The sequence below is a fragment of the Zeus faber genome, assembly GCF_960531495.2.
Source record: "Zeus faber genome assembly, chromosome: 3".
Taxonomy (NCBI): domain Eukaryota; kingdom Metazoa; phylum Chordata; class Actinopteri; order Zeiformes; family Zeidae; genus Zeus; species Zeus faber.
In genome coordinates, this window is record NC_137190.1 from 23,370,662 (window position 1) to 23,398,183 (window position 27,522).

Genomic DNA, 27,522 nt, shown 5'->3' on the forward strand with positions numbered 1-27,522 from the left:
CACAAGCTAGTTTTCATTGATTTATTTTATATATATTTTTTGGCACATAAGGACTAGAGGTTTTCTGACGTGTGGTTGTGTAGAGCTCCTGTGACGAGTGCATCTCCTGTCCCTCAGGCTGGACCCCATCCTGTACAAGAAGTGCCATGGTGACGCCATCCGGCTCTGCCACACCCGCGGCTGGAATGAGACCAGCGAGCTGATGCCACCCGGGGCCGTGTTCTCCTGCCTGTACCGACACGCCTACCGCACCGAGGAGCAAGGCAGGAGGGTACGCACGCACGCAACCCCTGTGTCAGATTAGGGCTCAGAATTGGTCATTTTAAGTTTGTTGGAATATGTTATTGTGTGTATCTATTCACTCCCAAGTCGAAAGAAACCAATGATTTAATAAGATTAAACCATATGGTCTGAAGTATGATACCAAACCATATTCAGAGCATTACAAAGGAAATTCCCTCAAAAACATCATATTGAGACATTTTAGGTTGGAGCTCCTCAAAATCATTCATTTTAGACTGTGCTTTAGGATCTGACATGAATTGTTTGAATATCATATTGAATTTGAACCCGGGCTGTGTGGGGTGATCCCTACTGAGGGGCGCCATGCCACAACACTCAAATTATAAACTCTAAGAATAAAGGCCTTTTTCACAGTTTGATACCGTTTATAGCTTGATTCACAGCTGGGCTTCTGGCCGACCGTAGCAAACTTAATTATCCGAAAAATATGTCTTTTCAATGCTTTGACTTGGTGTTTGACATCGTGCCAGCGTTGTGCCACTCCATTTAGCCAGACGGGGGGACGTCGCTGTTTCCCCCGCCACCGCCAGAAATACCCACTGCAGAGTTGAGCCACTTTGTTTTCAACCACTTAACGCATTGAACTGTGCAAAGTCAAGTGACATTTTTTTTTTTATTGTTTTTGTTCAACAGCCATACCCAGAAGACGACGTAAGTCGGTGATGGTTACCGCAAATAAATCCCTATCAATCAGTCCTACCTACCTATAAATCGGTGGATTGTGGTGATGATAATGATGATGAGGATGATATTATAATGGTGATAATGATGAAGGGGGAAAAAAAAGATCCAATGGTAATTATTATGATGATGGTGGTGGTGATGATAATGACCGGAGCACTGACAATGTCTCTGACATTGATTGTAATCTTGACGGTTTCCCGCACGGCCCCTGGCGGCCTCCGGGAAGGTAATTGCTTATTTCGATGCAGCAATCAGTCCGAGCTCTCCAGCTCCTCTCCGTGTTCCGAACGCGGACTGCTCCGGCGCACGCCATTGCAAAGAATAAAATAAATAAATATTCAAGACTTATTTGAGGAGTGTTTAAACAAGACAAAATAGTCTGCCCTTACCAGCTCTGGTCCTGAGTAGACAGACAGCCAATGTTTTAATTGGCTGTAGCTGCTGCAATTACAGCTGCCAATGAGATGAGACCTACATGACAGCTTGATTGTCTATTATTACATTCTCCCATTATAGCCCAAAAGAGGGTGAGTGTGTCTGTCTGTGGTAGGTCCAAGCATTTGCATGCCCCCTCTTCTCTGCGCCCGATTCTCAATTAGGTAATTTCTCTCGCTTGAATGGAAAACAATCATTTCCTGCTTGGAGAATCCCGCGATAATTACACGCACCCGTGAAACGGCTCCGGCGGAACGTGGGATATGAAACGCTTGTCTCCCTGTGCGCGCAGCTGTCTCGGGACTGCAAGGTGGAGGTGCAGAGGATCCTCCACCAGAGGGCGCTGGACGTCAAGCTGGACCCCGAGCTGCAGAGACGCTGCATGACCGACCTGGGCAAGTGGTGCAGCGAGAAGACCGACACCGGACAGGTACTGCTGCTGAAGGGTTTTAAAATAGATGAGATGGGAGGGACAGTGGATCAGAAACGAAGGTGTGAATATCTGGATCATATAATCCGTACACAAGGATGCATAAAACGCTCATTTCATACACAACTCACTTACATGGAGAGAAACAGACTGAAATCCAATACAAATGCGCTGGCCCCCTAAGAGTCATGTAGTTTCTGTTTTAATACATGACAGCAATCCATGCATATTAATCGCGATAAGCCTACAAGGATCCAATTATACCAAATTATATACACATAAAATCTAATGACTACTAATGACAAATAATAATCTGTTCGTCTGTCCAGGAGTTGGAGTGTCTCCAGGACCACCTGGAGGACCTGGTGTCGTCCTGCAGGGAGGTGGTCGGCAACGTGACCGAGCTCGAATCGGAGGTAACGGAGACTCGGATGGCTTTATGTGAATTCACCAAGCCAACCAACCTCGCACGCCCTGGGTGCACCATACCGTGTGCTTCCTAACTGTACATCTGGCATGGCCTCCCCATTGATCGTTTTCCTTGACATTGATTCAGTTGATGCTGTATCCACTGCATTTTAAAGAGAATTTGAGGGGGGAAAAAGCCAACATGCGTCATTGTGTTATTTATTTATTTACTATTTTTTTTTTTTTATTAGGACATCCAGATTGAGGCTCTGTTAATCAGGGCATGTGAGCCCGTCATCCAGACCCACTGTCATGTGAGTACACACACACCTCCTCCCTCTTGTGCTGGCTATGGAAATTCAGTACTTTTATGGCATTATCCAAATTGCATCCATACTTTCGAGTATCGATATTTGCCGTTCGATAACACATTTTGCCGTCTCAGTAGTGGATCTCTCCAGCTTCTCCTCAGTATTTTCAGGGCTGACTTTAATGGAATGAGATGAGAAATGGATTTTGACTCCCCGTTTGTCCGTCCTTGCTTCCGTTCTCCAGGATGTGGCCGATAACCAGATCGATACGGGCGACCTGATGGAGTGCCTGGTGCAGAACAAACACCAGAAAGAGATGAACGACAAGTGCGCCGTGGGCGTCACCCACTTTCAGCTGGTCGGTCCCGGCGCCGCGTAGCGAGGCCACGGCGTCAATTTTCCATCGCGAGCCTGTCGATTTCTAAAGTCCCTTTCTCCCTTCCTCTCTGCAGATTCAGATGAAAGACTTCCGCTTCTCCTACAAGTTCAAGATGGCCTGCAAGGAGGACGTCCTCAAGCTGTGTCCCAACATCAAGAAGAAGTAAGATGGTGGCGTTGGTCGGTGACCTGTCTCCGTCAGCTCGGGCCACATTATGTGATTTTTTTTTTCAAGGCCGAATTGGCAAAGATTTGAGATCGGGCTCAGTTGTGGTAGTCCAGGGTAGTCACACTGTCGAGACGTAGCTGTCATCGGTGTGTGTTGGGTGGGCGGGCGGGCGGGCGGGCGGGCAGGGGTGTGTGTAGGTAGGTGTGTGTGTGTGTGTGTTTTGGTGTCAAAATATTGCGAGAAGATCAGTGTTTCCCACACATAGACTTTACTTGGGCAGGCCGCCCAAGTATATTAGCAGCTGCCAATGTATATTTTGGCAAACCCATTTTAGCATTTATTTTAATCCACCCGAGAGAACGACACCATCCGATTAACTAGTGGACCCGTTCTCTGGTTATCACGTGAGAAGACGCGGACACAGCTCTCTGGTTAGACATTTTGTATCGGGACAAGAGACAGCAGGAAGCGATGCCGCCTTCACGGAAACTCAGAAAAGTGTGTGTGTGTGTGTGTGTGTGTGTGTGTGTGTGTGTGCGCGTGTGCGTGCGCAAAAAAATCAGCAAATTTCAATGTGGCCCCAGATTTACACCATCCTGCCTCTCTCCGCAGGGTTGATGTGGTCATCTGCCTCAGCACCACCGTGCGGAACGACACGCTGCAGGAGGCGCGGGAGCAGCGCGTCTCCCTCAAATGCCGCAAGCAGCTCCGGGTGGAGGAGCTGGAGATGGTAGAACCCCTCCTCCCTCTCCCTCCATTACTAACCTCCTCCTTTTCTTCCCTGATCCATTCGTTCTCCTCGCCTGTGTATGTCCTTCTCTGCTCTCGTAGTCTGAGGATATTCGTTTGGAGCCCGAGCTGTACGACTCCTGTAAGACCGACATCAGCCGTCTCTGCTCCAACGTGGCTTTTGGCAACGCTCAGGTACGACGCTTTTGGCAAATGCAACACACAACCGAACCGAATTTAGATCCCTGTTGAAGCAGATGATTCATCTCTATGAACTGAGGTACAAAATGTATTTAATAAATGACTTTTTTTTTTTATATATATGTATACTTATATTGGGGCCACATCGCAATGTATCCTCAAACGCATTTTTGCATTTGCGTCCAACCAAGTACCGCTTTCAAATGATGGGATTGATGGTTAGCTTCTCAGCGTTACTTTTGAGGGTGCGACAGAGGAGAAACTAGAAAGTTACCCTATTATTTTTAAAGGACACAAATATTGCAAAAGGATGTGAACTAAACTGCGTCCGGTGTTTTTGTCGCAGGAGGAGATTTCTTTTTTTTTTTTTTTTTTTTTTTTTTATGCTAAATGCGGGGTTCTTAGCAGGTGCTCTAGGTGCTTGGATTTCATCCTCACAAATTGAAGTACTGAAGTGCTTGAAAAGTGGAGAAGGATCGTGGAAAGCCATTGATATTACCCCTGGATTTGTTATTCATCGATTATGTCAGAGAAATGTACATTTAATCCAGCATGGTTGGAAATAGACGCTTATAATAGTAGATGACTATGAGATTAATAAAAGATACAAAGATATATACAACGGCCCAGTGGTGGCGAGGGGGCACGGTCCTGGTCCTCCGCTGGCTTTGACTGGGTGCCGTGGCCCGGCCCCGGGGTCTAGACCCTCCAGACCCTCTAGACTCGCGGCGGGTGGTGGCCGGGGTCCCCCACGGGATCCCTGCAAAGCTTGGGGCCGTGGGACACAGAGGTGTATATACTAATATAAATAACGTACAATGAGATTAAGATTGGCAATCCTGATTATCTTTTAATTAATAAAGATCACATTGTGAATTGATTTGATTTGTTTTGAGCAAGGTCCTTGAAAATGGGGGGGGGGGAATTACTGAAAAAAGTACTTGAAAGTCCTTGGATTTAATTTTGTTTTAAAACACCAGAATGAACCCTGTAAATGGTCACTTTAAGCTAGAAATGGGGCTATAAAAGTATCAGAAATGCTTTGTTTCTATTGTAAAAGAAAATTGGTCTCAATGTCCTCGTCACCCAATCTGCCACCACCTCCTCTCTCGCTCCTTTCCCCACCCACTCATCCTCCCGCTCCAGATGATCGAGTGTCTGAAAGAAAACAAGAAGCAGCTGAGCCCGCGCTGCCACCAGAGGATCTTCCGTCTGCAGGAGGTGGAGATGAGCGACCCGGAGCTGGACTACCAGCTGATGCGTGTCTGCAAGCAGATGATCAAGGTGCGGAGAGGTGGGGGAGTGCGAGAGGTGCCCCCGGTCTTCTCCACATAATACCCACTTCTCTCTCTTGTGTCGCGCTCCCTCCCGCCCTCCAGCGGTTCTGCACGGAGGCCGACGCGAGGAACGTCCTCCAGTGTCTGAAGCAGAACAAGAACAGCGAGCTGATGGATCCCAAGTGCAAACAGATGATCACGAAGAGGCAGATCACCCAGAACACAGGTGCGGAGACGAGTAGAAGCCCAGTGGGAGCGGTATATCCGTCCCATCCCTTCATTTCCTTCCTAGCTCTCTTTTCCTGTCATCTCTCTAATCCATCCTGTCATCTTCTCCTTCCTTTACTCCTCCGCTCTATGGCATATTGCTACATTTTTTTTGTTTGTTTGTTGTAATTTAGGTTTATTTCCATTGTTTATCATTAGATGTATTGTATGTCGCCAAATTAGTATTGTTATTTTTAGGTTCATTTGACTGGTCTGCTGTTTATTGTTAATTTTTTAGGTTTTTGTCTATCGGTCTATCTATCCATCCGTCCTGCTTTTAACTTATGTACACTCTCTGCTTTTAACTTATGTACACAGACTACCGGTTGAATCCGGTTCTCAGGAAGGCGTGTCGGGCAGACATCCCTAAGTTCTGCCAGTCGATCCTGAACAAGGCCAGCGACGACACGGAGCTGGAGGGCCAAGTCATCAGCTGCCTCAAGCTCAAATACGCCGACCAGGTCAGCGGCAGGTCCAGCTGGGGGGGGGGGGGGTCAAACTGGAGTCAAAGGTGTCAAAATGGATCCAACCTGCTGTCCGTGTGGATTTCAAACTGGATTCAAATGCAGTTTGCATGGGCTTTAAATTGGATTCCGTCTGATTATCGTCAACTTGCTCAACATCTTTCAGCCCAAGTCCTTTCTCGAAGCTTGGCTCACCTCCAAAATATCACCCGATCTGATGCGAAGAATGTTTGGTGAACACAAGGAATTGGAGAAGAAATGGAAACACATATAAATGCATGTCGAATAACACTGGTATTACACTGTACATACTGTAATAAGCTAGCTAGTACATAGTAATAATTAATATTTATCATTTTTACACAAATTTTTGGGAAATTTTGGAATTTCTATTTTCAATTTTATTATCACTTTTTTCTTTTTTATTATCATTTTATACAATTGTTTTTGTTATATTCCCTTTTTTTTCAGACAGCTGGTAAAACGTTCCAAACCTCACAAATTCCTAGTAGATGTGAATATACCTGGCGGAATAATCTGTGTCTGTGTCTGTGTGTGTGTGCGTGTGTGCGTGTGTGCGTGCGTGTGTGCGTGTGTGTGTGCGTGCGTGCGTGCGTGCGCGCGTTTCCCAGAGGTTGTCTCCAGACTGCGAGGATCAGATCAGAGTGATTCTCCAGGAGTCGGCACTCGACTACAGACTGGACCCTCAGCTCCAGATGCACTGCACAGAGGAGGTACAACACACACACACAAATATATCCGGTGGCGATAGTGGCGCCGCCCCTAGCGGTCGCCTGCGCCGGCGCTCCGGTTACTTTCTTACTCTTTAGTATTTTTTTCCTTTTTTTATCACGATGTTCGCCAGAAAAACATCAACAATTAACTCATACGGCCGCGATGCACTCATGGATATAAAGATTTCCATAAACGAACAACTTTGGGACTTTTTATCCGTGGGAGCAGAGTGGCCGACGGAAATCCTACGCGGGAACACTCGCAACAACAACAAAAATGGAGTCGCTGTTCCACGAGCCGGCCCACGGAGGAAGCACCGAGGTAAACGAGGCGGCATTCGGGTCAGAATGAGGACGCAACCTTACCGTCCACCTCTGCCAAGCATCCTTCTTGCTAACGTCCAGTCCCTGGAGAACAAGATGGATGAACTTCGAGCGAGGATTCAATTCCAGCGTGACACGAGGAACTGTTGCGTCCTCTGCCTGACGGAAACATGGCTGACCCCACTGGTGCCGGATGAAGCCATACGTCCAGCCGAGGCCTTCTCCGTGTTCCGCGGCGACAGAACGGGAGAGTCGGGGAAATCCAAAGGTGGAGGCGTCTGCCTAATGGTAAACAACCGCTGGTGTAACGCCAACAACACCAAATTCCTCTCCCACTCCTGCTCGCCGAACCTGGAACTGCTGACCATACTATGCCGTCCATTTTATCTCCCCCGGGAATTCAGCACGGTCATCATTACAGCCGTTTATATCCCACCGCAAGCGGACACCGACGCAGCTCTGTCGGTTCTGTACGATGTGTTGTGCGGATTTCAGACATCCCGACGCGGCTGTGGTGGTGACTGGGGACTTTAACAGGGCCAACCTGAAAAAAGTTCTGCCGAATTTCCACCAACACATCACGTGTTCCACCAGGGGAGACAGAACTCTGGACCATTGTTACACTCCTTACAAGAACGGATACAAGCCCGTGTCGCTTCCTGCTTTCGGGAAATCAGATCACGCCGCGATCTCGCTGCTTCCTGTTTACAGGCCTCTGATCGCGCGGGATCTGGTGATGACGAGGGAAGTGAAGCGGTGGACGGACCAATCAGAGGCTGCGCTTCAGGACGCTCTGACTGACGTAGACTGGGACGTGTTCCAAGCGAGTTCAAGTGACGTCAGCGAGTTTACGGAGGTTGTAGTGCGGTTTGTGGCTACGCTCGCGGATGAAATCGTTCCCACGGTGAAAGTTCGGATATTTCCAAACCAGAAACCATGGGTTGATAAATCCATCCGCTGCGCTCTGAATGCGCGCACGGCCGCTTACAACGACGGACTTGTATCTGGTAACATGGACAATTACAAAGCGGCGTCGTACAATCTGCGGAGGGCGGTGAGGGACGCCAAACGGACGTACAGAGACACCGTGGAGCTGCAGATGGAGCGGGGGGACACAAGACGCTTGTGGGAGGGGCTGCGAACAATAACAAACTACAAGAGCAGCTCCTCCCCAGCCACGAGTGTGGACGCCTCCCTGGCCAACCAACTGAACTCCTTTTATGCGCGGTTCGAGTCTGGCAGCAGCACCGCTAGCTCGCCGGCTAATTGGAGTTACACCGCTGGGGACGAGCGCGCACTCTCAGTGTCCGTGCACGAGGTCAGGAGGGCTCTGATGCGGGTGAACACCAGGAAAGCTGCGGGTCCAGACGGCATATCTGGACGAGTACTGAAGACCTGTGCTAACCAGCTAGCTCCGGTGTTCACCACAATATTCAACATCTCCCTGGCTGAATCAGTGGTCCCATCCTGTTTCAAGAGGTCCACCGTCGTTCCTGTCCCAAAGATCGCCTCTCCAACCTGCCTGAATGACTACCGTCCGGTGGCCCTCACCTCGGTGGTCATGAAGTGTTTCGAGAGGCTGATTAAGGATTACATCTGCGCCTCCCTCCCCCGCACCTTGGACCCGTTGCAGTTCGCGTACCGGCAGAACAGATCCACGGATGACGCGGTCTCCCAGGTACTGCACACCACGCTCACGCACCTGGATGGCCAGAAGGGAGCCTATGTGAGAATGCTGTTCATTGATTATAGTTCAGCTTTCAACACCATCGTCCCCACCAGACTGGCTGTCAAGTTGTTGGAGCTAGGATTGAATGCTCCGCTGTGCACCTGGATCCTGGACTTCCTCACAGGCCGCCCCCAGGTGGTCAAGGTGGGGAAGTACATGTCAAGCTCCCTCACCCTGAATACAGGATCCCCCCCAGGGCTGCGTCCTCAGCCCCCTACTGTACTCCCTGTACACACATGACTGTGTGGCCAGGTCCAGCTCCAACACCATCATCAAGTTTGCTGACGACACCGTGGTCGTGGGCCTGATCACCGACTGCGATGAGAAGGCCTACCGCGAGGAGGTGGCTGACCTGTCACTCTGGTGCCAGGACAACAGCCTCCACCTGAACGTCAGCAAAACCAAGGAGCTGATTGTGGACTTTAGGCGTGGATCACAATCGAGGACGCACGCGCCCTTGTGGATTAATGGGACTTCTGTCGATAGGGTGAGCAGCTTCAGATATCTGGGAGTCCACATCACAGAGGACTTAACATGGACTGTTCATACAGACACTCTGGTGAGAAAGGCGAGGCAGCGTCTCTACCACCTCAGGCAGCTGAGGAAATTCCGGGTCTCGGTGAGGATCCTCAAGTCCTTTTACTGTGGAGCAGTGGAGAGCATCCTGACAGGCAACATCACTGCCTGGTTTGGGAACTGTACTGCCCAGGACAGGCGGGCCCTGCAGAGGGTGGTGCGTTCAGCTGAACGTACCACTGGAACTACCCTCCCCCCCTTGCAGGAGCTATACACCAGGAGGTGTAGTAGCAGAGCCCGTAGGATCATGAAGGATCCTCATCACCCCAACAACGGACTGTTTCAGCTGCTGCGGTCAGGCAAGCGCCTCCGCAGTCACGCAGCGAGAACAGAGAGACTGAGACGGAGTTTCTTCCCTCAAGCCATTAGAACTGTCAACGCTGACCTCACCAGGGGTCCTAACTGAGCCATGCACTAGGCTCCACTACCTACTGTACTGTATGTAGCATACTGTACCGCATACTGTATCACTGTTCAGGGTTGTTCGTGATGCCGTATTGCTGCGCCGTACTGTTGTATACTGTGCTGTATTATCCCAAACACTACCTCACACTATTCACATTCACATGCCACTTTAATTCACATGCCACTTTAAATGCACATATCTGTATATACATAGCCATATTCCTTCTATCTATTCCATTTTATTTCAATTTATTTTTTATTGTATTTTATTCTATATATTTTTTATCTTATTCTATAAGTATTCCACTTACTGTATTACGTTTTAGGAGTCAGTTAGTCGGTCTATTAGAAAGGAATTTTCTACTTTTTATTTTATTTTATTTTTGTACTTTTTCCTAGGACTTCTTGTGTGCTATCACCGGGTGCGTTGCATTACATTTCACTGCATATATGTATGGAAGTATGTATATGTATGTGACAAATAAAAATCTTGAATCTTGAATCTTGAATATCCCGCCCACCATCACACTGAGTATGTACACTGTCCAAAAATAAGACACTCAGCAATCCACAAACTTAACCCTACACACAACAGAGCTCCACATCCTGTAGACACACTCAACCTTCAAATATGCACACACTCATGGCAAAGTGGGCACAAGCGCACACTGAAACCAAGACGTGGGAGATTACTCCATGACTGAGAAAATTCAATTCAGCCATTTCAGTTCGTTCAGATTAAAAGTGTGATTTAGTCTAATATTAGACCCAATCTGCGTCCGTGAAACCGGCCCTTTATTACTTACGCGCACGCACGCACACACGCAGAGTTTCCAGAAACACACCCGCCCTCCTCCTCTCCTCCTGCAGATCTCCAGGCTGTGTGCGGAGGAGGCAGCCGCCCAGGAACAGACGGGTCAGGTGGAGGAATGTCTGAAGGTCAACCTCCTCAAGATCAAGCAGGACGCCTGCAAGAAGGTAGGAAGCTCTGAGCCGTTACGCTCCTCTGCCTGATGGGGGGGCGGGGGCCACAGGAGAAACATTGACTCGTCTCTTTTAAATGCCCTATTTTATTTATTTATTTGTTTGTTTTTCGGGGGGGTCTCTCAGGAGGTTCTGAACATGCTGAAGGAGAGCAAGGCGGACATCTTCGTGGACCCGGTCCTGCACACGGCCTGCGCTCTGGACCTCAAACACCACTGTGCCGCCATCACGCCCGGCCGAGGACGACGTCAGTACAATGCAGTGTTACGTGACGTTGTTGTTTTGTAGAGGCCTTTAGAAGATACACAGCGGTCGTTTGCATGAACACAAAGTAGGAATGTTTTTAGGGCGGTGGGGGGGCCAAAATCTTGCTCACCTTCTTCTTTTTCAGCACAAGCTAGACTATCGACAGTCAATCTGCATGTTCAACATTATTTAGAGTGTTTTTAAGTCAGAAATGACGGCTATGAGTAAACATACAAAATGTCTTTCTATGAGTACCACCAAAGTTTACAGCATGAGTTTGTCATTAAACTCATGGTAATATTTTGGAGAAATTTCCGCTTCCGCCATGGTTTTAGCGGTTGGAATCCCTTCCTCTGGGTATTTGCTATGAGAGAGGAATGATTAAAGGGACTCTAGGGGAGATGGACAAAAAGCGAATACACTGGAGTTTCCCTTCATCGCCGACAACAACTCCGACTTTGAAGGGTCAATTCTTCCGTCGAGATGATTTCTTCCCCCAACGTCGGGTGTGAGCGACGAGCCCCTCTCCCGGTTATTGAACATTTCTCAACAGACAGCGAGGCCGCTCGCAGAGTTCGTTTCTCATAATATTTATCTTCCTCTCTCTCTGTTTTTATTTTTTGTTTTTTTTCCCCCTGTCTCCGCCACAGAGATGTCGTGTCTGATGGAGGCCTTGCAGGACAAGCGTGTGCGTCTTCAGCCTGAGTGTAAGAAGCGGCTGCAGGACCGCATCGACATGTGGAGCTACGCGGCCAAGGTAAAGCACACAGTGAGAGCCGGCAGCCGGGTTTTCATTACACCGGCAAGTAAAAGCTCTGTACTGGCTGGGCCTCGGTCAGGCTACGGTAGCTCAACATTGAGGTGTTTTTATGCAGTTGTCCTCCGTGAGGAAGAGACGGGAAAGGCTTCAAACCCGATGCTATGTGTGAAGCATGTGATCAAAGCACCGATAGGCACTCAAAACACCCCAAATATCGTCAAAATGATCAATCTCGAGGTATTCGTAAAAAATACATTTTGTCAATACTGGCCGTAAAGTGGTTTGGAAAGGCGTGTACAGTACAGGTAGTGGTCTAGGCGGTTTTCGCAGAGGGGATTTCATCTAAATCAGGACTAAGATCATTTTACTTAAATCAATCCAGAATTCAAAAATGCCTTTCTGAGGCGTTGCTTAATTTAAGATGAATTAGTTCTAGAACAGGAGGTCTTAGACGAGGTCATAAAGGACTAGGCAGCACCTTCTGAATCCGCCACATCCATGAGTCCTAAGATAAACCTTTAATTGAAGCCCTCGCTTAGACCTAGATAAATAAGACATCTAATCTTCTAGAAATCCGATTTTTATTTATTTTTTTTGTTCAAACCAAGGCTGACAAAGGCCATTTCAGTGAGTCCAGATTCAAAGTGTGATTTTAGTTTGAAGATGAGGCCTTAACTGTGCGCGCGGAAGCGGCCCCCGGTGTTTGATATTTCCTCCTCCCCACCAGGTGGCGCCGGCCGAGGGCTTCTCTGACCTGGCCGTGCAGGTGATGACGTCGCCCTCCAAGAACTACATCCTGTTCATGATCGCCCTGAGCGTGTGCGTGCTCTTCCTGGTGGGTCTGCTCTGCGGCCGCATCACCAAGCGCGTCACGCGGGAACTGAAGGACAGGTAGAGCGGAGCAGGGACGGCCGGGACCGAAGCGCCGAGCGGCTCCGGCTCCTCCGACCCCGCCCATCGCACCTCCGGCGCCATGCCCCCCTCCTCCCTCCCTTCCTCCTCCTCCTCCTCCTCCTCCTCCGCTTATTGCTTCATAGTCGTCCTCGTCCTCCCTTCGGTGGCATCGCCTCTCGTCTCGGCGACGGCCTCATCCCCGATCATCTGACATGGAACAGACTCTTGTAGATCTTGTCTTCTGCTCCTTCTCTCGCGCCCTCCTTCACCCTCTCCTCCCGCTGGGACTGCCCCAATCGTTGGCAGACATCTCTTGATTTAGCCTTTTTTTTTTTTTTTTTAGCTTTTTGTTTTTCTCTTCCCCAGCACAAGCACGCGCGTCACGCGTCTCCTCGTCCATGTAACGTTCGATCGTTTGCCTGCAAAAAAGAAAAAAAACCCAAACCTGCTTAGTTCACTTCAAGATGGGTTTTCTTTGGGGGGGGATGGAGCAGGCGAACCACCTCTCTCCCGTTTTTTTCTTACTGCCTGACCGGTACTGAGATCTGGGTTCCAGCCTGGGGTGATACTTTTGAGTACCCGCTAGTCCACCCCCCCGAGCCCCCCCCGCTTTATGAATGGGCTTTAACAGTCACAGGTTCATGGGAAGTCGTCCCCGGTTTAGGCTGAAGGAACAGAAGCTCCGCATTTCAGAAAACACGGCTTCTGCAGTTCTATGAAGAATTTGAGGAGTTGTAGGAAAGTTCTGCAAGGGTTCGGTTGCTTTAAGGCCTTTGTCCCCTGCACCCAGTCCAGTCCAGTCCGGTAAAGGCTGCTACCCGGCCAATTGAAGACCTCACTGATTGATGAAGATGATGATGATGATGATATTGATCTTGCTAGATGTAGTAGCCGAAATCCGTCCCTCTGCCTCGTCAGGTGGGCCTTCTATAACAAGAATGTTGATTGAGAATGTTGTTTATAATATTAATTGAATCCTTGCACTTTTATTTTTTTTTTTCAAAGCCTTATTTATTATTTACTAATGATTGAATCTGTGTGCGTGCGTGTGTGTGTGTGTGTGTGTGTGTGTGTGTGTGTGTGTGTGTGTGTGTGTGTGTGTGTGTGTGTGTGTGTGTGTGTGTGTGTGTGTGTGTGTGTGTGTGTGTGTGTGTGTGTGTGTGTGTGTGTGTGTGTGTGTGTGCGCGCGCGCGCGCGTGCGCTCTACGTGCTTCTACTGAGTGGCTTCCCCTTCTACGTTGAGAGACTCTTGGCTTTTACAGCATTGGAAGCCCAAAATGTGAGAACTCCCCCACGTGCACTGTATGTTTCACTGTATATTTTCACCGTGGTTTAAATGAAGCTTCGGCGTCAGGAGGACGAAGCCAGTTTGAAGGAATCAGGAACTTTTGGGGATTCGCCGGGTTACGAGCCAAACCTAAGATGGGAATATCTTCAGCACATGGTCGTGTCCCTCCTTTCATTTTTTTTGGGGGGGGGGGGGGTTCATCTGAACACTTTGTCATGGCACATAATGGTTATTTTCTCCTTATTTTGGGGTGAAAGCAGTGATCAGTGTGCATCCCTGGTAACCATAGGTTACGACTATGTAACAATGTCAGAATTAGCAGAGCAGGGTTTATTTTGTTTTCTTTTGCTTTATTTCTGGGCCAAAGGCTGTTCTCTCTAACGGTTTGGTTCACTTACTGGGTGAAGGCGTGGTCAATATGACACATAGCGAACGTAAAAACCTGTGTAAAAAGAAAGTAAAGAAAGTCTATTTTCTTTTTCTGACTTTCCCTTTGGAAATGTGCTGCCGAGCTCAGCCGGGAAAGGACAAAATAAACATGGAAAAAAAAAAAGCCTGTGTAATCTTTGTAGATAATATATTATTTACTAGCAGACGGACGGTGTGCGGCGCGCTGTTTAACGAACATGTGGAGTGTGTGTAACTGCGAGCTTGCATACGTGTGTGTAAGACATAACGTGTAACACCTTTTCTAAGCCGTACATGGAGAAAAAAAAAAAATTACCTTATTGCCCCCGAGTCTTTTTGCTTTTCGGACAGAGGTCGGCGGGGGGGGGGGGGCAAAGCAAAGCTTCATATATCCTTGTCTTGAGCCATGCATCCTAAAAACATTCAGCAGTTGCAGATCCTGAGTTTTTTACTACTTTGGGGGGGGGGGATCGGAGGGTTTGAAGGATTAGACAAGTGCAACCGTGGCGTCAGAGAAATCCTCTAGATCAGCAGTATTCAGGCCTCTGGCATCTGGATATTTGAAATACACGGAACAAAGTGTTTCCACAATGAGCGAGGGATGAGAAAGGGAAATGGAAGAGCTTAGTCCTGAGGGTAGGAATGTTTTATTTTATTTTATTTTTTTTATTTCTGGGTTTGTTGCTTCTATTATCGCCTCTGTGAAATGAGCCGTGTCCCGGTGTCAAACATGTCCTTTTGATTAAGACCGTCCAGGGAGGGACTCATTCCCGAGCTCCTGTACATTTGAGAAGAAACAGAATTGCCTCCAAAAATCAATTACCTTCCTATTTCTCATATGTCGGCCAAACCAGAAACCTTTGGCCAGGGATGATGCGTAACTCACGATATAGATCAGTCTTAAAAAATAATAGGCCTTATTTTTTACAGCGCCAAATGGATCATATCTCATGTGCGCCGTCCGGCATCATGTGTTTCTGCACTTGCGTATCTGGAATCTTGTATTTTTGTGTCGCCCCCCGTTTCCCAAGGTTCCATGGCTGACGCCGTTGAACAGGCCGGGCATCCTAAAATCTGACCTGAAAAGTCTGTGTTGAAGGTTCTGTCGGAAGGACAAAGACGGACCGGGCTTCTGCTGTTTTTCCAACATCTTTTGTTTTGCTCAAAGTGACTGAACAGGAGTGAGTAAAAAGCCGATCTTGACAGCGGAGAAAAACAATTTTGTAAGTTTCTCTGTGTACAAAGGGTGTGCGATTGTTTTGTTTTTTTTGAGATGCCATGTTATATGGAGATGTAACAGATGTAACATTGTGAGATTTGATTTCACTGTACAGATAAAATTTGTCAATTTAATAAACCTGTCCGCAGATTTTCATATCTTGGCCTCGCCTCAACTCATTTTAGGTGCTACATTCATCAAAACACTTCATACACGTCCAGTGCTGTAATTAATTTAAAAAAAAAAAGTTTGAATGTGGAAAACACACTGAAAACAAAATTAGACTTTGCCATTTTAAATGTTTTTATTTTACATTTCACATGGTGTATAAAAGAGCTCATCTTTAAAAAAAAAAAAAAAAAGTCAAATCAACATTTACTCAGACCATCGGTAGAAAGATCAATATAAATAAGACTGTTTTTTTTTAATGTCATTGGTTTACTGCAAACAACGAAACAAACATTCTAAAGACAAGTCTTAACTTTTTTTTTTAGGTCCGCAATAGTCGTGTAAAAAGACAAGTCATTCTGAGCAGCTGCATTAAGTCTCCAAGGTAAAAGTTTATATATATATATATATATATATATATTTATTTTTTTGAAGGTTTAAACATTTATTTTTGCAAAAGGTGTAATAACTCTAGTTGCAATGACGATATATAAAAGTTACATCGTCGGAATTAGCCCTGTGGTTAAATACTGCATTTGCTCTCAGATCCAAGATGGCATTTGTCTCCAGAGAAAGACTCGGTCGACGTAAAACCTCCGTATGTAAACAGCCTTTTCCTCTTCCAGCTCGCAGCGCTAAGCAGGGCGGCACTGGCGCTCTCCTGTTGCTAGGCAACCACTCCACCAGCGCACACGTTTATCTGACTAACAGCCGCAGTAACTGTGTGGTACGTAAACAAGAAAATGGGAACGTCACTGGTATCAGGAGCGCGTCATCACAAAAACAACAAAACAAAGCCGCTTTCCGTTCGGGTGGGAAACGCCACAGCGTCTCTGAGCTGAGAACAATGTGGAAGACCCATGTTTTCAAAGGAGGGACAAACGTACAGTACGATACAAAAACACAACAGTACAGATGTGTCAGTTGGAAATAAAAATGAAGCAAAATCATGGCAAATTTACATGAACGTGAGGGACGTGTGCCGGCGTGGAAGAAAAGCTTTGTAGCACTTTGTAGAACCGAGAACAGAACCTTAACCAACAAGTATTAACATTTCCTTTGGGGGGGGGGGGGGTTCCCAATACTGCGCAAGGGACTCAAGAAATTCCTATTTCCAAAAAGAGCCTTCTCTAACGTGTCTGCGTTTTCATTATCATTATCAAGTCATATGAAACATGTTTGAAAATCGAACACCGGTTACCAGGGTTACCATGCGTGATTGTGTAACAGCGCAGCATCTGCACGTGCTTTGGACTCATCTGCGCAGGGAAAGTTGCACAAAGGTTGAGGTTGTTGTTTTGTTTTTGTTGTTTGGTTTTTTTTTAAACCAAAATGGAATATATTTCAAGATTCCACGTGCACAAAAGGGACAGGAGGCCTTCGAGTGCAGACCCCTCCGTGTCTCTACGGATGAAACAGTTCAAAGGTCAAAAGGTCACATAGCTGCCCTGCTTCGCATGTCAAAAGCACCAACACGGGTTCTTTAAACAACAACATGAAAAACACATGATTAGTAAAAAAAAAAGTCTCTCTCTCTCTCTCTCTCTCTCTCTCTCTCTCTCTCTCTCTCTCTCTCTCTCTCTCTCTCTCTCTCTCTCTCTCTCTCTCTCTCTCTCTCTCTCTCTCTCTCTCTCTCTCTCTCTCTCTCTCTCTCTCTCTCAGTCGAGGAAGCGCTGGCAGGCTTTCTTCCAGCGGCACGGCGTACACCACTGGTCCCGGTGCTCGATGCCGTACACCTTGCGGCACTTCTTGGCCTCGCCGCGCACCCGCCTGCGGGCCGAGAGAGGGGAGGATCGACAGTTAAATGCTATAACAATATAAAGGAAAATGATAGTTTGTTTGTTTTTAACTTAGACCTTAGTTTTCTACCATTGAGACTGAACCAAGTGATTGCCATCAGGATCTTTATTTATTTATTTTTTTTGATCCGACGTTGAGAGAACAGAGATTTCTAATCGAAAACAAAGGTTTAGACTTTCCTTTGAATCCTCAGTACAATTTTCATAAAATACATTTGAGAAACATTTTTGTCCAAGGAATGTGATCTCGTGATGGATTCACCCGGGAAAGATGCTCCGCTCAAGTTACTTGATAGAACCATAACCCGTTAATGGAACGTTTTCATGGGTGTGACTTGACAAAGACATTGAGGTGCCGACCTGGTGGGCCAGTGGTAGCGCGGCGGGGAGACGCTGGCGGGGTGAGGCCTGATGGGGGCGCTTTGCTGCTGGAGCCACTGCTCCCCCACGCTGACCGAGCGCACACGGAAGGACGCCACCTGGAAATAGCGCCAACTCATGAGGTCGAGACAGACACTCTCAACCGCGGGGGTCACGGGACATTTCTGTGTTATATTTATCGCCTTTAATCACCATTTTATGTGTACAAAGTATATGCATAAGAATTCCAATGTACCTGTACTGCCCTGCCTCTGTGCAAATGTCAAATAAATCAAATTTCAGCTTCCTAATATGCAATGTGGAATATCTGACACACACACACACACACACACACACACACACACACACACACACACACACACACACACACACACACACACACACACACACACACACACACACACACACACACACACACACACACACACACACACACACACGTGTATTCTGTGTCTCTCTGCTGCAGTGGCTGCTGCCCTGCCCACCTCTTTGTCCACGTGTTGTTTACCACAAAAAGAAAAAATAGTCTGTCATTACAGGCCTCAGCCTGCATGGGGCAGTGTTCAAACAGCGAGCAGGGGAAAGGACTAGGGAAGACAAAGGCAGCACAGTTATGGAAAAAATGTTATCAAATCAGCAGGGGCATTGCCTGGTAACTATCCAGGACGTCCCATCGGGGTGGACGGCCATAATTCTGCCTCACCAAAACAACCAAACAGTGTTCTCCTGGTGGGGAACACCTCCCCCCCCCCCCCCCAGCGAAACGGCCAGAGCCCTGGCAGTGTTTTGACACGCTTCCCGGCCCGCTATGCCGTGAATTCAGCATGGCTGAAAGATGTGGAAAATAAATGCTGCAAAGCACAGAAGCCGCTTTGTTCACATTGAGAGAAAAAAAAAAAAAAAGCACACACACACACAAAATTTGGAAAAGGGATCGTCTCTCTCCTTCGTGGAATTGGAAGTAACGATGTATTAAAGGGACTTTAAGAGAAAATGCCTGAGTATACGAGGGGAAACTCCTAAGGATTTATTATAGGATATATTAGGGTTTAAAGGTCGTGACACTGTAATGTGGCTCACGGAGTAACCAATCAGCCAGGGTTTCCAGTCTTACGGTAGCAACATTCTCTACTCTATAAGGAAAACAACTGTTCCTATTCATATTAGGGGAATCAAACTTTGTGTGGAGGCCACTGGTCAGTTTGTCTAATCAAAATCATTAATCGGTTACATTCAGTTTTATATTCGGAATTCTTAATTGAGCGTTCCGGGACAGATTTAACAACATATTCTAAACATGTAAGCGGGCCACATTACGTCTTCTCACGGATGTTGGCCCCGGGCCTGCGATTTGAGACCCCTGATTTATACCCAGAGGGTTGATTAAACACCAACACCTTACAACACTAATCTGACGGTCCTCGACTTTTGGGTTCAGCTATAAACTACCTCCAAAGCTATAAACTACCTCCAGCCCTACAGTCCTAACCTCCTTCCTTGATCAAAGGCCATTTGTGAGGATGTATGTTCTGCTGGACCTCAATAAGGCTCCTGTTTTTCTTATTTTGAAGTATTCCACACCGACCAGCCTGCCAGCCCACACCTTATCTATCTTCTGAATTGTAAAAGGTCCAATATTACAGTGTGTGTGTGTGTGTGTGTGTGTGTGTGTGTGTCTGTGTGTGTGTGTGATTCAGGACCTAAATAGTGCCATTGGGAAGGACATGAAACTCACCGGCCTACTGCTGGAGCTAGAAGTGGTGGAAGAGGTCCAACAATAGGACGTGGAGTCTGAAGGCACCGTGGACACCACACTGGCACGGGGCGGAGCCTGAAGGAACCAATGGAAAAAACTCAATATATGCTTGTTGACTTGTGAGCAACGAGGCAGGTTTCGATTTTGTTTTTCCACCACTACACACATCTACGCATAGGTTGACACCAATTGTCAAGAGCATCACTGCAATGCAGGTTCTTGTGACGATGAGTGCGTCACATTTTTAGCACCTTAAGTGATCTGTTTTGAGGGAGTGGGTGTCACACCAGTTTTTCAATAATTATTTACCCTGAGGATGTAAAAAGTGTTATCTTCTCTTAAAATTGTGAAAACACGCATGAACAAGGAACAGGGACAAATAAATTCCTGTCTCAATTATGCCCTCCGCTTTCAGACTCATCAGGATAATAACAACTGCTGCAGAGAATCTCAAACAATAAACTGTTTACACCCTCAGCTCGTCCCGGTTGTGGTTCCCGTACCTGGTAGGAGTGCTCTGACTGGACCTGCCAAAAGTTGCGGGAGGTGGAGGGGGCGGACTGGCTCAGAGGACCGGACTGGGAGTCTCCGTCCGGAGGGAGGTCCGCTCCCTCGGCCCCGAGCGTAGCACCGACCCCCGCTGTCTGCCCACCCCCCAGAGAGCCGCAAGCCGGAGGAGGGGTGAGGGACGGGGTGAGGGTGGGACTGGACCAGGCGGCGGTGCAGGGAGGGGAGACTGGACTGAAGCTGAGATGGGACGGGGGCGGAGTGTGGGCCTGCGGGTCCCTCTGGTGGATCTCAGTGTAGTAGAAGTCCTCCTCGCTGCGGGAACACCGCTCGTGTTCCCCACCTTGCCTGAAGGACCCCGAGAAATAGAGAAATGAATTGATTCCCAGAGGCAACAGGCCAGGTAACGGCAGATTAAACTCCAGGGAGAACAAGAATGAAATGCAGTGCGTCCCTTACCCCAGGTGCAGTGTGCGGATGTGGCGCTTGATCCCCACCACGGAGGTAAGGATCTTGCCGCAGCTGGGCCACAGACACCTGTAGGCAACCTTCATTGAGTTCTGGAGGAAACATGCGGGAAGAGAAAGAAGAAAACAGCAGAGTTACACAATTGTCAAAGACCACATGTACTGCTGATGTGGTTTAGATGTAGAGTGAGATTAGAGGCAGAAGAGAAAACTTCCCCTTCACTTACAAAAAAAAAAACCTTTTCTTCTGTTCTGCAAATTTAGTCCTGGCCCTTTATTGTTTATTTTATTCTAAATTTAAAATATAATCTATTGGCTTGGAACATGCAAACCACGCCACATTGTGGTTAACTTTGTTGTCCAAGTGCTATTCTATACAGTGCATAATATTCATGCTGATTTGAGTAAAATTATTGGGGCACAAATGTATACGTATTTATAAAGTTTAACCAATATAGAGACATTGGCACCTACTGCAGTTTCTGATAGATATTATATATAGTTACATATTATTAAATATCACTATGGTGCTGAAGGGTACGTATCTTAATAATATGAAAATGTGAATGCACATGTGTCCAACATGGTAATTCCTAAATTGATACACTACAAAGTCCACGAAAAATGACCCAAAATGCACCTCAAAATGTTGTGGTCAAACAGTTCTCAAGAGAATGCAAATATCCCAACATACAGGGGGGTATAGGCGAAAGTGGCTGTGTGACCCCTCACCCTGCGTTTCCGTGGTGCCGGTTCGTCGAACAGCACCTGCTCCAGCTCCATGTCCAGCCCCTCGTCAGAGGGCGTGGCCAGCGCCCTATCGGCCTCCGTGATGGGCGGAGAAGGGGCGGGGCTTCCACTGCTGCAGCCCACGCTCCAGTAGCCGCTGCTGCCGCTGTCCGAAAGCTCGCCGCCCGCGCTCTCCGTGCCCAGGGCTGGCGTGCGTACACACACACACAAACACACACGTTAAGACTGTTACCACAGGTAATACCATACTGCTACTATCACTCGTAAAGCAAATGAGGGTCGAATTCACGAAGGGATTGCGCGGCTTTTGCAGCCGCTACACAGAAAATGTGAGCGTCTAAGTGCTATTTGCAAGTATTAAAATTAGGTATTATTCATACAGTCGGAGAAAAATTGGCTCCTTTCTATGCAAATGATCCTCGCTGCGAATAGCGCACAATTCACAAACACCGGCGCTAATAGCCACACGCAGTTAAAGTGAAATTATTGCCGTCTGTTGAAACTGGTGGTAACTGCGAGAAAAAAAAAAAAGGCAGCACTGTGCAATCGTCTTCAGAGAGCTGGTGCAACTGAAGTGCTAAATGTTTTGACATTATTATTATTATTATTATTATTATTATTTCACGGCATCTGTAGGCAGCGGAAAAGGCAACAGTCTTGTTTTCAAAAACGCACTCCAAAAGCGACTTATTGAAACTGTGAACAATTTATTGTACAAAAAAGCCATTAGAAACGTTGATAAAAAAAATCTAACGTTGACAGCTCCGCAAGCCACAGCCTTTTTCCCTTGCAGCAGCCCGGAACTTGGTAAAGGAAAATATATTCAATTAACTGTCATAATTTCTCATTTTAATATTAAGATTCTGTGAGAACTAGAATTTCTTACGTAAAAATGTAAATATATAAATAAACAGTTAATTCATGTAATAAATGAAGTGTGTGGGAATACGTTTTATAAATGATGTACTCACACGATTTAAATGTTACATAGTCATTGCACATAAACTTGAAAACACAAAGTAAAACCCAGTGTCCCTCGAGCCCCGTTACGCGGAGACCCCGTTGCGGGTTGCGCGTACATTTTCATGAAACACTTCAAATCAAAATACCTACTGTCCGACAGTTATTTCAAGTTTTCTAGTTATTTAAGACTGATAATTTGTAAAACAGGCAAGTATAGAGCAGTGGTGTAAATATGTAATGACTCTCCAATGGAGACGACCCCCCCCCCCCCCCCCCGACGCACAGATTGATGTGCAATTCATGGTGATATTAGTGGCTGCAATCCATTCTTTTTTAAGTGTGTGAAGCAGTGTTACTGCTTCTTGACCTTCTAGTAGTTTTTTTTGGGGGGGGGGGTTTATTGCCGTTTTGCGTTGCTACCTTATGGCTTATATTTATTGTTTATCCTTAGGTTTATTGCCTATTCTCATAATTTTCCAAACTCCTCCTTATTGTATATTGCCATTTTCTTTTTTATGAACTTCACTATCACTATTTCACTATTACCACCACTAATATTACCACCATGACTACTACTTATAACATTAATAATTCAACTATGGCTCAGCAGAACATATGACTACTAGGATTTTTAGGGAAGAAATGACCAGTAAATAGTGTATGTATAGGTTATACAGTATATGTTGATCAATTGTGACCAATCCAAAAATACATAAAACTACAGATGATACACATCAAAATGACAACTGCGAATATATCCTGCATTCTTACCTGCGGGCGTGTCTCTGTGCTGGGGGCTGTGGAGCAGGGGGCTGCAGGACAGGCTGGTGAGGACCATGGCGGCCATCATCTCATCCATATCCACCTCCTCTGGACTCCTCTGGCTGTAGGGGCAAGAGAACAGGGGGAGAGAAGGAGAGAAGAAGGGAAGGAACGTGACAAAGAGAAGGAAGGGTGGGCGTGTATTCAAATCGGCGAACAGAAAAAGGAAGAAGGATTTTCTTGTATGCAACAGGAAACGCGAGTCAGAGAGTCACACATATTTACCAAACCTACCTTCTGGGGACGTCGATGCAGGAGGAGACGGGGTGAGGGCACCCTCTGCCCAGAGGGACCAGGGAGGAGGAGGACGGCTGGGATGTGGCGGGAGACGTCCACACATCCTCGATCTTCCTCAGGACGTGCTGTCCCAGCTCGGGCAGCAGGACGGAGACCTGGTTGTCCATGTGGTTGTGCTGCTCCACCACCCCCACGCACTCACGACTCCCACACTGCAAATACACCTGGGGGGAGGTGTATGTACGTTTCAGACGGGACCACTTTTATCAAAGTTAAGTACCCAGAGGGCCAGCAATACAATTAGTATTGCTCTAGGAACAAGAGAGAGAGAGAGAGAGAGAGAAAGAGAGCGAGAGAATACCGCTTTCACCTTCTGTCCAGGATGCAGCTTGACCTTCCCCACGGTCGCTGGTCCTAGTTGTCTTGTTGCCATGGCAACAGGAGACGCGCCTTCTTCCTGCTCCTCTCCCACAGAGGGACAGGTGGGACATACCAGTGCCCCCATCGTGGAGCGCTTCCCCAGGCGGATCTTGGGCAGCATGGCCGGCTGGCTGGCTGTCGTTTCTTCTTCTTGTGGATTTCTCTAACCTTCCAGCAGTGTCCGTCTGTCCTCCTGCGGCTCTACCGGTCTCCCTCTCTGTCCTGCTCAGTAAACTGTCTGTCTGCCAGAGGCATAAATGGTCTGTTTGGCCTTCCTGTCAGAACGCCCGACAGTCCTCCCGTATCAATGTGTTTCCACCTGTGGTTCTGTGTCTTTCTGCCTGTCTTTTGGGAAACCAGGCCCCCTCGGAGTCCCAGATGGTGTGGGTTTCTCGGCTGGGAAAGAGAGGGCAAGCGAGAGAAGGAGTTAGTTACTGTTACAGGGCAAGAGATGAATGTAAACAAAGTCAGAAATAAAAACCTGCTTTGACATGAACTGTCCCAATTTTTTGACCTCTCCTGTTTACGCGAGGGTGACAAACTGTGCTGTGCTTGTCATTCATACAGTTCCTCATATTTACAGTCACAGCATGTGGTTTCCCTCTATGGCTAAAACCTCTTCCTGCCCCCGTTGAAAGGTGACACGCAGGGCGGGCCGCAGGCGCAACGGGACCGCAGCGCGCAAAGTCAACTAATCCAGCAAATGTGTGCTGCGGATGAAAGCACTGGCACTGTCCAAGAAATTAATTCAATAAATGGAATTTTGAAGCAGTAAAGGTGTTGGGATTAAACCAGGTGTGAAAATGACACCTGCTGGGTGAAGAAATATATACTATGATATAGACAGAGGCTGACATGAAATATTTTGTCATTAGGTTTATTGTACATTGTATTATTATTATTTTTTCGTCTAAGGTTCCTCTTACTGGTTCACTGCAAGCTTTATTTAATAAGTTATCGTATATGAGCACATTTTCCCAGTTAATTTTTTTCGGGCTCATTTCTATTTTTTTTTTTTTTATTATTGTTTGTGTGTTATTTTTTAGGTCATATTTTGTTGTTTGGTGTATATTGTCATATTTTATTGTGTACAGTCAATCGCTTTTTATATAAATATATTTCCACAGTTTCCGTTTTCTTTTTTGATATTTATTTATTCCATTGCTTTATTATTGCCTTTTTATATAAGCTGCTGACACTGCTATTTCCTCTGGGGATCAACAAAGAATCTATCTATCTATCTATCCATCCATCCATCCATCCATCCATCTAATGGGCTTTACTGCTGCACGGTTACAGCCCAGTGAAGTCTGTTTTGGATGTTACGGATCTACGAATGTGAGCGAAGAAAATCTTAACTAACCTCAACTATTGGGATAATAAGAAAGGCGCCCTGACTCACTGGTTCTGCAGAGAACACAAGCGTAATTTACAGTCAGGTCTGGGGGGGTTAGATTTGGGGAACTAAGAGCCCCTATCCTGTTACCCATTACAAGCCCAGAGCCCAGATGGGGGCGGGGGCGTGGGCAATGGAGAAAGAGGGACGGGGTGCAAAGAAGTGAAAGACAATCAGTGGAAGAGAGGGATTTTAAGTTTAACCAGTCACGCCAACACCCACACCATACACACACACACCTGACACCCCCCCCCCCCCCCAAACCCCCCAGTTACCCCTCCGTCCTTTTACTGGCTTCCAGTAAAGGGTGACTCAGAGGCTGTGGTAAGCAATGGCAGCAGGCCTTTAATCAGACTAGAATTAGGAAAAACACTGGCGTTCTGATTGGCAGCAGTTACTGTATGTTCAGCCAGAGTCATGCAGCCACTGTCATACACACTGTTAATGGCTCTGTGTTATGGTATGAAAATCATTATTTCGACCGAAATTTGAAATGGAATGTACGTGATGAGAGCGTAAGGCCAATAGGAGAACCAGGTCTCATAATCCACATAGGACACCAAATCCAAAAAAAGTTCGAAAATGTGCAAAAAAGTTCGAAAATGTTTAAACAAAACACTTAGTGAATTGAAACGGGCTCGAGGGGCCAGGTAAATAAATACGTGGTCGTGAAAGAAGGAAACAGGATATTAATGATAATAATAATATTAATAATATATTTGATTTTCATTGCGCTTTTCACAATGCACAAAGGCGATTCCATTAAAACATGGTATAAAACAATGCATAAAGAAAACGGTTCAGAATGAAGTGCAATGGGGGAATGCATCAATCCATATGTAATGTGCATGTGAGTTGGTGCGTTGTGTTTGTCTACAGGTGTGTGTATATCAATGTGCGTGCACTATGTATAGTGCACAAGGATGTGCATGTGACAACATCAGCACCATTATCTCCATCAGCCTGCAGTGAGGTCACCCTCTGGCCCGCTTTGCACAACATGCACATATAAACAATCAGGTGAAATTGTGTGCAACCGCGTTCCCCTCAACGCCCTTAAAATGGAAACATGAGATGCAAAAAAAAAAATAATAATAATAAAAAAGATTTTTTTCCCCTAATAAGACGATTAAGGAAACCATTAATCGACGTGACGTCACGGCCAGTGGGTGTGGGCGGGGGAACGCGAGGGGCTCGTCCTCAGGAAAAACAACCCCAGTGGGCGGGTCCGAGTGGGTCTGCCCCCACCGACACCCCACTGTACTACACTGTCCATTGTGTTTTTCCTATTTTCTCCCCGTGCAGCGCGCCGCACCGACACGTCGCGGACACGCGGGGAAATCACTGCGGCGAGGGCTCCGGAGCAACTTCCCGCCGCCGTAAACTCACCGGGTCCTTGCCGCGGCACCGCTTAAATGTGGGGGGGGGGGGGGGGCAGCTGAAAGGGATTTCACTGGGAAAAACTTTCCCTGGCAACACCATTGTTTGACCCGAATACATGTGCGGCAGATCCACATGCTCGCAAACATAATATAAACATGGAAATTCTTAACGTAAAATTGACATTTTACCCTTAACTGCAGATATGGGGGCATTATCGGCACACACACACATACACATATATATATATATATATATATAAAGTAAAAAAACAAATCGTTGGACGCAAATGAGAAGTATTTTAGCAGGATGGCTGTGAAAACAAAAACAGCCTCTGAAAAACAACAACAACAACAACAACAACAACAACAACGCAGCGTTATTAATTGCTTATTCGTCGAAATTACCTGCACCGGTCGCGGTAGGGTCTCCCTCGGGCCCCGTGGGTTTTAACAATCGGGCCGACGCTCCCCGGGCCGCAGCCGACTTGCGGACATGACTTTCCGCGGCGGAAAAACAAGCCCAAAGTTTCAATGGTCGTCCGTGGCCCTCCGCTCCGTCCGTGCGCGCACACACCCCCTTCTGCAGACCTGCTGCGACCGGCTGCAACTTGAAATGCTCGCCTCCGTGCCGTGCCCGGGGGGGGTTGTAAGACCCGGTCCGGGTCTGGCGTCGGATGGCCGGGCCGGAGCTATTCCCCGGCGGGACCAAACGTCGCCGGCTCCGTGTAAAACGGCGACACACATTGGGAAACGACCCCCGCGGGACACCGGCGTCCGTGGGCCGCCGTTGTGCGTTTTGCGCGGGACGGTCGTCCGCCCGGGCGTCGCGGGGGCGCAACGCGCGGCCACCC

At 47.2% G+C, this 27,522-nt stretch overlaps 2 protein-coding genes across 3 annotated transcripts in view; one reads left to right on the forward strand and one right to left on the reverse strand.

Annotated features, from left to right (window-relative positions):
• Positions 1–15,779, forward strand: part of LOC307228442 (Golgi apparatus protein 1-like) — a gene marked incomplete at its 5' end in the record, with an annotated part of 56,024 nt that extends 40,245 nt beyond the window's left edge. Inside the window, 17 exons of one of the 2 annotated variants that reach the window (XR_013844085.1) lie at positions 118–271; positions 1,715–1,852; positions 2,182–2,268; positions 2,512–2,574; positions 2,816–2,929; positions 3,024–3,112; positions 3,731–3,848; positions 3,950–4,042; positions 5,195–5,332; positions 5,428–5,551; positions 5,911–6,053; positions 6,689–6,790; positions 10,695–10,802; positions 10,935–11,055; positions 11,705–11,811; positions 12,542–13,987; positions 15,436–15,779. Coding sequence is in view for 1 of the 2 variants with exons in the window: in XM_079998094.1 (XP_079854220.1) it covers positions 118–271; positions 1,715–1,852; positions 2,182–2,268; positions 2,512–2,574; positions 2,816–2,929; positions 3,024–3,112; positions 3,731–3,848; positions 3,950–4,042; positions 5,195–5,332; positions 5,428–5,551; positions 5,911–6,053; positions 6,689–6,790; positions 10,695–10,802; positions 10,935–11,055; positions 11,705–11,811; positions 12,542–12,649; positions 15,436–15,501 (1,873 nt within the window). The remainder of the gene's footprint in view (positions 1–117; positions 272–1,714; positions 1,853–2,181; positions 2,269–2,511; positions 2,575–2,815; positions 2,930–3,023; positions 3,113–3,730; positions 3,849–3,949; positions 4,043–5,194; positions 5,333–5,427; positions 5,552–5,910; positions 6,054–6,688; positions 6,791–10,694; positions 10,803–10,934; positions 11,056–11,704; positions 11,812–12,541; positions 13,988–15,435) is intronic. The other variant, XM_079998094.1, reaches the window with a different exon arrangement.
• Positions 15,780–15,932: 153 nt separating this feature from the next.
• Positions 15,933–27,389, reverse strand: znf395a (zinc finger protein 395a). Its single transcript, XM_079998066.1, has 10 exons — positions 27,077–27,389; positions 23,844–24,289; positions 23,471–23,697; positions 23,186–23,298; positions 21,434–21,636; positions 20,694–20,794; positions 20,231–20,582; positions 19,707–19,802; positions 17,951–18,069; positions 15,933–17,561 (listed from the first exon to the last, which is right to left on the reverse strand). Exons 2-10 carry the CDS (start codon positions 24,012–24,014, stop codon positions 17,450–17,452), a joined length of 1,494 nt encoding a protein of 497 aa, XP_079854192.1. The 5' UTR covers positions 24,015–24,289; positions 27,077–27,389; the 3' UTR covers positions 15,933–17,449.
• Positions 27,390–27,522: the final 133 nt, after the last annotated feature.

Excerpts from the sequence above, each read along its gene's own strand:
- znf395a (XM_079998066.1), bottom strand. The coding sequence starts at position 24,014 with ATGCTGCCCAAGATCCGCCTGGGGAAGCGCTCCACGATGGGGGCACTG. Across the intron at positions 21,637-23,185 it reads GCACAGAGACACGCCCGCAG|CCCTGGGCACGGAGAGCGCG; the intron begins GTAAGAATGCAG and ends TACGCACGCCAG. Across the intron at positions 17,562-17,950 it reads CGCTACCACTGGCCCACCAG|GCGGGTGCGCGGCGAGGCCA; the intron begins GTCGGCACCTCA and ends CTCGGCCCGCAG.